The 10277-nt window shown below is 36.2% G+C and overlaps 1 protein-coding gene across 1 annotated transcript; it reads left to right on the plus strand.

Moving 5' to 3' along the window:
• On the plus strand, positions 241-9811 carry LOC18602652 (myb-like protein X). The gene is made up of 4 exons (XM_007034172.2): positions 241-574; positions 888-1819; positions 7494-8547; positions 8768-9811. Exons 2-4 carry the CDS (start codon positions 1742-1744, stop codon positions 9253-9255), a joined length of 1620 nt encoding a protein of 539 aa, XP_007034234.2. The 5' UTR covers positions 241-574; positions 888-1741; the 3' UTR covers positions 9256-9811.

A 10277-nucleotide genomic window follows, 5' to 3' on the forward strand; every position in this document is an offset into this window, starting at 1 on the left:
TAATAAAATAAATGTGACTTTTACTTAATAAATCTGATTTTTATCGATATATGAATTCATACACGGTATGTTAGTAAGAAAAATCTATGTACTCGAGCTTAAGGCGCAGACGAAAATACACAACTCTCACACTGTCTTCCGCTTACTTGCTTGTCTATCTAATATCTAAAATGTTTATGCGTCGCACAATTGATTTGGGCCTTCTTCGGGCTCTCTCTCTTTTCTCCCTTTTTCTTTCTTTCTTTTTTTTTGTTAATGTTTTCCTCTCATTCTCGCGTGTGACTTCCGAACAAAAAAATAAGCCTTCTTCTAACAAAGAAGCGCTCTCTCCTTCTCTCTCTCAAATACCCAGACCCCTACAAAACAAAACCAAAAAAAGAAAATCTTACGGAAAAAACATAACTGAAAAAAGAAACTGAGATTGAAGTTTGCCGACTACTTCTTCTTCTTCTTCTACTTATCTCTTTAATTTTCATTTTATATCTAATTTTTTATTAATCTGAGAGCAAAAATAGAAAAAAGAAAGAAAGAAAGATCTTGTCCTTCCTACAATGCCCACTTTGTAGCGGGCAAGGTAATAATCTAACCCTCCCATCACCTTCGAAATTCATTTTTATTAAAAGCTGATTTTTATTTTTATTTTTATTTTTTTAACATTCACGCTTTGAATCAAAGCTTTCTTTTTGGCTTTTGATCGATACCCATTTACTCTTAGGTACTCAGAAAAGTGTTTCTTTAAAACTTTTCCTTTTTTTGGTCTATTTTTAGTTTTTTGATTTAATTGTTCTTAGATGAAATTTGGGCCTTCTTTATTTCATCTTTTTATTTAATGGGTACTTAATATTTGCTTAGTGAAAGTTTTTTGTTTGATGGTTTTTTTTTTCTAGGGTTTTCCATCTGGATCAACAAATTGGGGGAAACTTCCCAAATTGGGAACTGATTAGGGTTTTGATCAGAGTATAAATGGGCTCCAGCTCTCATTTTTGGAGCATCGGATTGAAGAGTTATTTGTCTCTAGCTTTAATCTTTAAAGAGATTGCTTAAGAAATGGTGATTTCAAAGCTTTTGGGCATGGAGGAGGATTGCTTTCATATTGAATTGTGTAGATACTGATAAAAAAGGTTCGAAGATTTAGTTGTTTTAGAGAAAAAGGGTATTTGGGTTTTAAGTGATTTTTTATGTGTTTGATCTCAATTGGGGGATGGTTTTGGTATTGGGTTATTATTGGAAGGAGGAGGTGATGATTCTTTATTGTCCCAGCAGGCAACGTAGACGGTCAGATTCTACTGGACCATTTTTGTTTCTTAGAAAACCGTTTGGTTTAACATAGTTTTCAGGTTAGAATTCTTCATCAAAAGAGCATTTCTTTAAGTTATCTTTCTTTGTGGGGCATTGCTGAAGTAGCTTAGTGTAAGATTACAGTAGGTTTAGTAAGTGATTTCAGACTTGCGGTGGTGATTTTTGCATCTGAAGTGAATTGTTTAAGTGAAAGATAGTTGACCTGGGTGACGGTTGTGGTTAGGGAGATTCAAGGGCTTGGTGGGTTTAGGAGTTTTGTGTGCTATTAAGTGACAGGAGTTCATGGAGGAACATTGAAGCTGGAAATGTATGTAGGGTTATGGTGCATGGACAGGAGCATAGTAACTTGTTGTTCCCTTCCCAGAACATCGCTACTGGAAGATAATTCAAGTGATTTGGCTTTTGGAAGGCATTCGTGTTTCGTGTTCTGAAATTCTGTGAAATGTCGCGTTGCTTTCCTTTCCCACCACCAGGATATGAAAAGAAGGCTAGAACCGATGACGTGGACATAATAAAAAAGGTTAACCCCATATTCTTATATTCTGTAACATTTAATGATAACCATTCATTTGTTAGTTTCATGAGATCTAGTTCCATAATAGTTGCATCGGATTTGAGTTATTGCTTATCAGTTTTTATTCTATGAAACATTAAATGCCTTATAAAGTTTATGCTGTCTTGTCTTAAAATGTATTTTATGTGATACATAATATTCTGTGAATGCTTTTACCGACGATTGAAAAATGCTATGTCTTGCTGAATGAAGCACATTTGTAAAAGTTCATTTATTAGGTTGATAGGCTGTATATTCTAAATAGATAAGATCTTAATTATATATGCATATGGTTGAACTGGAAGCTTAGTTGGAATGGTAGAGCAGTATTTTGGGTGCCTAATATATATACGTACATTAGGCACTATTGGTGACTGATGATTTATGGCTGAATGAATCTTTATTAAAGTTTTTTTTTTTGGTTATTACTATGGTGTTAGAATCTGCATTGTTATTTTGGAGTTTATCTGTTATTATACAAGTGGTTTTGATAATCTTATATGCAAATATATCTCATGTTTTTCTATTAATCTATTCTCTAATGATACTTTTAGTTCATAGAAATAATGGATTGAGGAGCTTATAACTTGTAAAGATATCCGGCAAAAAAGCAGTGCCCACATTCTGTTGAATGAAAGATTAAGTCAGGTTAAATCCAGCTAGCTTCAATTTGTTATTTACAGATTAAAGTTCACTTTGGAACACTTCATTTGTCCCCTCTCATCAAAGAAAAGCTTCTACTAAATGATGTTGGACTTGGTCTAGGAATCACATGTGGAAGAGGATTCATGTTTTCCCCACAAGATTTATTGGATTTGTTAATTTTTTAATCAGTCTATTTTGTTAATTTGTTCCTTTTACCCTTCTGTTATCACAGAGGGTGATATTATGGTTTCCAGCCGGTGACAAGTGATGCAGTTTCGGGTTAACACTGGCTTGTCCTGTTGGTTGGAGTTTGAACATATTAATTAGTTAAGAATAGAAGCATCACCTTGGGTGTCTGCTTTTCCGATATCTTCGAGAATCAGTTTCTTTCCAAGTTTTTACGTGTTTAATATGTGTTAGAATAGTGGAATTAATCATGTAGACTTGTGTGTGAACTAAAATTTATTATTTTGCAAAAGAAGCTATGAGAACTGAATGAGGGTACTTTAAAGGAATTGGCAACGTTTTGGACTGTTCAGATCAAGTGATTTGACCTGGCAGAAATGGTTAGCTTTTGCAGTTTTGCCAGCCAGATTGAGAGTGAACTTAGAGGCTCTTTGAGGAGATGAGATGGGAGAAAATTCTTTAAATAGGTTAGAAGAAACAAGTTTGTGGTCGAAATTGATATTTAATTTAGTTTCGACACTTTGAAACATGATAAAGCTAGTTAGGCATTCTATCTAAGACACTCAGATGTTTGAAAGTCAATGACTTTGTAGTTTCAACAATTAACCTAAAATCTTTTCTGATTGGGTGTTGATATGCTATTTAAAGTTACAGCTTTATACTGAGTTTGACTAAATTCGAAAGTTAAAAGCAAGGAGGAATCGAAGGCTCTGAGTTTCTTTTAATTACAATCAGCGAGTCAGTTACAAATTTTTTTGTATCATTTATGCACGCTAGTTGGTGTCATGTTGGCATTAGCAATACTTGAAGGTAATTGTTTGAGAAAGTAGTAATGTTAATTGGTGTATGCATGATCCATGACTCGTTTTCCCTCTCCCATATTCTTTCAATGTTTATTATGAAGTTGTGGTTATTGCTCGGATAAGAATTTTAATTTAATAACCACATTCACAAGGAAAAAGTTTATTTTTGATTGATGAATGTAGGGTTGTCGATTTTTACGAGTAACTCAAGTAGTTTCCCCCCTAGTTTTAGCTGCATTTGGTAATTTTGCTATGAGAATCCTTATCTTCTGCTTTTCACCGTGATGCAATTTGAGGAATATATCCACTTGAGAGAGAGAGATAAGTAACTTTTTACATATCCGTATTTTCGTAAGAATTTTATTCTTCTGCAGTGTCCTGAATTTGAATTCCCTCACGTTTTTGTTTCAACCGCTTCCCTTGTGTTTTCTCATATCTGTTGGTAGGATATGTCAGAATGAATTTTTAGTGCAACTGTATTAGTAGTATTGCAGATCCAGAAGGAATAATCCAAATTAATCACGTGTATTAAATCATTTGTCTTTGCATGTCTCTTAGTGTAAATGAATATAAAAGTAGAGTGATAGCTTCATGATCTGGCCTGCGTAATTTTCTTGCTTTAAATAATTGAAGCTTCAAAAGCAAACATCCTATCATTTTGGCAATTCCTACTGCTGCTGCTAGACGGGCGCTCTCAATCTTGTGTGATTTCTTATCATCTTATCTGGCTTTGCATTCTGTTACACCCTGCCACCTTGTGTTTCTCTCTTTTGTATTGTTTTGTTTATGTTATTGTTTTCTTTTTTTATTTAAAAAAACTCAATATGCATTCAAAAGTTATTGTTGTTTATTAACTTTTAAAAGTGGTCAGTGTGTTTGGAATGGCTGAAACAGGATGTGACTTGAGTCTATGCTATGAGGGAATGCTGAGTGGTCTATATACTGGTAGTGCATCCTGGTTCTGATTAATATTAGAGATTGAATGGCTGTATGATCTCTCTGTCTCTGTCTCTTTATTTTGTTTGGATTCTTGAACCCCTTTCACGCTCATGTCACTAGGAGTTTATTCTGTATTCTTGGAGATTTCTTATTACCGCATTCCCATGCTCCCCTGCATGTTTGCATCCTCCTGCAGTTCCTTGAAATATTTATTACCCTCTTTTTTTTGTTTGCTGATCTTGGTGGCCTTATTTCTTCACCAGAAAGGTATTTTATAATGTTTTCTCCATTGAGGAGTAATTTGGGTGAGGGGGTTGGCTTGGGAAGCACGTTTGCATCTTCCTGCAGTTTTTTTCTTGATTTCCTTGTACCCTTTTTGGTGTTGGCAGCTTATCTTGGAGACCTTATTTCTTCACCATGAAGCTGTTTTATACAGTTTTCTTCATCAAGGAGTGTTTTCTTGTCGACTTTCCATGTCTTCCTGTTCCCAATCATATGTATTTTGACTTATAGTACTAATTCTTCTGGTGACATTTCGGCACCTAAGCTTAAATTTTCATATTAGTTTGTGACTCAGAGTAATATATTTGAAATTTATTCACTTAAAAGCATGTGGCAAACCTTCCATTAGTATTAGTTCTAGATGTAAAGTTGCTGGTTCGATGTATTCATTTTTAATTAATTGGTTAGTTGATATGTTGATTTGGGGAGATCAAGTAACTTGTGGATGGCTTTTGTGGGATGAGAGCATCATGAATAAGTTTCTCTTAATGGAAATCTGCTATTATGCTGCCATTAAGTTGATTACTAGAATAGAAAAGCTTTTGTATTGTTTGTTATAGAGAGATCATGAGGTTGATATGAAGAAATAGTTTGGGCTTTGCTGAAGGAATGGGCCAAACATTCATTACCATGGATGGAGGATATTTTTGGTGGGGTATGGTTTATCTTGCGAGTTACCAGGGATAGAATATGAGTTTTCATCATGATTTCTTGATGTTGGGATTGGTGCCTTGTCGTTTTTTTTGTTGCCCATGAAGTGAATTGTCTGTCATGGCATAAACTGAATATATGGTTTGAACTGGTTAATTTTCAACCGAGTATGACTGTCATCTTGGCCAAGATTTCCTCCAACTTGTGTTTGCTCTAATTGACTGTGTCACACCTTTAAAAATTCTATAAGTCAACTTGAAATCACTTTTGGCCATGAGTCGTGGTGCTTTGGGTAGGAAGACTACGAGGAACACAGATACTTTTATGATTGTAGCTCTTCAGAGAATTTGGCTGCCACACATGATGCTAGTATCTTCTTTCCAAATTCTTTATTCGAATGTGTACTAAAAATCCCAATTCAGTTTCGTAAGTATGTGATTTTAGAGAAACTGAGTGCTAAACTGGCATAGTGACCATTCTGGTTACCACGTGAAAGATTCCCTTCCTCCTTTCTTTCACAAAATGGCACCAAATTCTCTAAAGAAGATAAAGAGAGGAAGCGAGAAGGTGCCCAAATTACAGCATTGAGACTGAAACTTTTTGGTGAAGTGATTATTTAAGCAATGTTCATCGGGGTATTCAATAGTTCTTGTTCATTGGGATATTCAAAATTTCACAGGTCACTCTTTGCATGTCTAAAATGAGTGTTTGATACTTTACTGCATTATATTTGGTAGGAAAAGAGTGTTTTCACCTTTGGCACTAAGTACACCCATGAAAGGTATCTAGAAGTGCAAGTGAAATTGCAATAATGAAAATGAAGTTTGGTGTTGCTGGCGTTTATAATTTTTTCTCTTATTGATCTAGCTTGGGTTATTGTGAGTTGTTGTTGAGAGAATGGAGTTGATAGACTATATTTCCTTACACAATGGAGAATACGGAATGCATCAAGAAGCCTTTTCTGTAAGAACTTAAGGAAATTCTGTTCCTTTAAGCCTTCCTTATTCAAATACAATGCGATATGTATATCAGCTTTGTCAATGATGAGTGCATTGTGCCTCAAGAATTTCTTGTTTAAAGGATGAGATTTCATGTTAATAGATTTCTTTCCACTACTTTACTACCTTAATCTCAAATTTCTCGAAAGTCTCCAGGGATGGCGAAACAAATCTGTGTCTTCTTGTTCTCCACCACTTTGTTAGTAGGATGTTTTTCATGTCATTTAAATTCACCTTGCTTTGATCGGTAGTGGACCTTCTGGTGGCCTGCTTATCTCCTTTCTGTCATCTGCTTGCTGATGATGACATTAAGGTATGCCTAATTTAAGGTTGAGAAGTGCCTCATCTCCTATGCAGCTAAAATATAGAATAGATTTTCAGAACAATTTGGTGTAAAGGCTGTATTTGATGGATTTGAGTACCATTTTCTCTTTAATAGTAGAATTTGCTTGAGTTTTCCTGGTTCTTTTTGCATGGGTAAGGTCTTTAGCAAATATAATTGGAGATTTTGCTCATTAATTTGGTATGTAGCATGTTATCTCAAAATTTTTTTTGTCTGAGGTTTAAGGCTTGGTATTTTATGATTGCTATTGCAACAACATTTTATGGTAGAGATGTGTGGAATTCTGTTTTAGCTATCCAGGCATATTGCTATCTGTTTGCTGGGTGGTTATATTGGTGAATGATGGTGGTTCAGCCTTGTCTGCCATTTACTAGTTGTCGTTCTTTTTGTGTTTCGTGTTTGTGGTGTGTGTTGTTATTGTTGTGTTTTCTTTGATTCTCCCTTTTGCTTGGCTAATAAATGTTTATCAGATTTCCTTTAATTCCCTCTCTCATAACCTTTTCAAGACAGGATACAAAGGGAATTATTAGATTTATCTTCTGTCAAAACCTTAAGTAATCATTTGGAAATTTTCTTGATGGATGATTGGTGTGTAATTTGTTGACAGAGGTATTTACTTGGTTCATATGCTTAATATCTGCATTAATTGTAACTTTATGCAGAATGGATCTTTTAGCGTAACTTTCACATTTGAGGGTTAGTGAAGGTTTGTTTGATTGTTTCCTAGTTATTAGATATTCTTTTGCATTCGACTCATGAATCCGTGTTTTTCTAAGATCATTCTCAATTTTCAGGAGAAGCAAAAAGAGAAGAAGCATAAGAAGGATAAGAAGGAAAAGGAGAAGAGAGAAAATAAAGAAAAAAAGGAGAAAGATAGGAGTGATGGAAAGCATAAGGATAAGAAAGACAAAAAGGAAAAACACAAAGACAAAAAGAAGGAAAAGGATAGAGATAAAGAAAAAGATAGAAGTAATAACTCAGAAGAGAAGAAATTTCCTGGTCATCCTGAGGGTCAAAATGGGGAGAGAATCTCAGATGAGAAGAAGCTTCAAGGAAAGTTTGAAGGTCACAGTGGAGAGAAGTTTATTCAGAAAGAGAAGGGTAGGGATAAAGACCGAAGCAGTTTCTCAGGTGAGAAGAAACTTGCTGGGCAATTTTCAGGTTATAATGGGGAGAAGATCACCCAGAATAGCCATCTGGCTGAAGATTTCAGGGATTCTAAATTTGTGCAGGAGTTGGGAAGGAGGGTTAGAGATGAAGGTGCAGGAACTGGAAACCAATTGGCGGATAAGTTTATGGGTACCGACCAAAAAAGAGACGAGGGAATGGTCAGATTGGTGGCTAAGACCGCCAACATATTGGAAGAGAAGGAAAAGAGCAAGAGAAGTGATGATAGGAAGTTGGATGTGCAAGGAATCAGGGAAGAGACAAGATCTAGTGGAAATGCTATGGTTCAGAACCTTCCTGGAGCAGCTAAAGCTAGAGTTGAAGGGATTCCCAGACAAGTGGAGAAGGATACTGAGAGGCGGGTGGAGGGGAAAGAAAAAACCAAAGAAAAGCAAAGTGATGATAAAATCAGGGATAAACGCAAGGATAAAGACAGGGAGAAAAAAAGTCATGGGAAAGATAAGGACAGGGACAAAGAGAAGAAGAAGGAGGAGAAGGCTAAGGCAAAAAGTGAACGTAGGAATATCGAGCAGGATAACGTAAAAGGAAGCAACAAAGATGACCCTGTGGGTACCATTAATCTGAAAACATCACATCCTTCCAAGGAGGGCAACAAGGATGCTGTTGCTGAGGGAAATCTCCGCAAGCGGAAGGACTTGGAAAAAAATGGATTTTTTCATGGTGAGTTTATAACCATGATTGTGTGTATAAATCCTGCTGATCACTTGAAAATTAGGTTCCTTTTATTTGTTAGGAAACCTGCTGGTAAACCCATGCATAAAATCATGCAATTGCTTTCATGGCAATAAATTTATCCATTTTTCTTAGCAGGGGTTAAAGTTCTAAAGCTCTATAACCATCTTGGTAACGGGTTCTGCTTTCTTTTTGATTTTTGTTACAGTTAATGACAATAAACCCAATAAGTTTCCAAGAACTACTTCTTCCTCTCATCCATTGACTGACAATGGAAGGACGTTGGAATCTTGCCAAGCTCCCATACCACTTACTTCGGATAGCCAAGGGGCAGGAACCAGTCTTAAAGTGGATAATAAAGATTGCAAGGTGAATGGTATCATTGAAGCCCAGCTGTTATCTGTCTCCCCAACAAAGCCTTTAGCAGCAAATGCACAAGCTATTCAAATTGATGAAGTGTCTATGAAACCACCCCATCCAGATTCCAAGTATTTGAGCCAGGTACTTTCGGTGCCCAAAATGGAAGAATGGTCTGATTTTGATGACCAAGACTGGCTATTTCACAGCAATGAATCTCAATCAAAGAAGCCCAAGGTGGGATTTTCTGAGATTGATGAGGCACCACAAGTGTGGGCAGAGGCGCTGCAGATAGAGTCAGCTGATATTTGTGCTCTTCCATATGTTATTCCATACTGATTTGGTCTTTTATTAGTGGGCACACGGTCAACCCTCCTACAATGCAGCAGGATTTGGCCTTTTGGGCGGATTGTTTGATTTCTGTTGAGGATTCTTTTGTTGTCAAACACCGGTGTTGCAGTGAATGTTTTTGCATGACCGGCTGCCAAACTTTGTTGAAAGGAAGTGATCTGTCGCATCGACGAGCACATGCTCTATCATGTCTGGAGGGTGGGTATTTGCCCCTTGGTTCGAACCAACTAATTCATTCAAAACACACGAGGCCACAAAGGCAACCGAATGACGGTGCCTTGAAAGGGAGATGTGTAAGCTTGTGCAATTCTTATTTTAATTGCTTAAAGCTGAGAAGCTCTTTCTAATTGAGAATGTAAGAGAAACTAGCTGTGGTCTTTGCAACTCCACTGCAATTTTGATTTGTAACATAGAACTCTTATTTACAAGAAATGTAAGATAGAGGGAAAAGAAAGTAGTCGCATTCATTTATTCACCTCTCTTTGTAACTGTTGTTTATATTACCGTTTTGCTCCGTGTATAGACTTATCATCTCTGTTTTCCATTCTCAGTCGAGTCCCCATGTTCTTCTGTCCTTTGCTCCCCTGTTTCTCCTGTAAAGCTGTGTGCCTTGAAATTAACCACCTCCATCCTGCTGCCTCAAACCTTTCANCCCCTGTGTGCCTTGAAATTAACCACCTCCATCCTGCTGCCTCAAACCTTTCATTGATTTTAGAGATCGAGCTCTTGGCAAATTTGCTAGTAAAAAGAAAAGCGATGAGAGTTGTGCCTTACTATTGAAAATTCGCTAGTAAAGATTTTTTAAAAGTTTTGAAAGCTTGTTCAACATGAGATTGAAATATCTTATTTATTTTTTTAAAGTGTTTAATGTGATTTATTGTCTTATTTAATCTCACAACACTCTCGTCGTTATTAATCACGTTACCTGAGATTGAATTTGTTTTGAAATTATTTTTTTTTCATGGAACCATTATTAGCTTCTTTGGAAAACTATCTTGTTTAATTTGAGA

The sequence above is a fragment of the Theobroma cacao genome, chromosome 4 (assembly GCF_000208745.1).
Source record: "Theobroma cacao cultivar B97-61/B2 chromosome 4, Criollo_cocoa_genome_V2, whole genome shotgun sequence".
Taxonomy (NCBI): domain Eukaryota; kingdom Viridiplantae; phylum Streptophyta; class Magnoliopsida; order Malvales; family Malvaceae; genus Theobroma; species Theobroma cacao.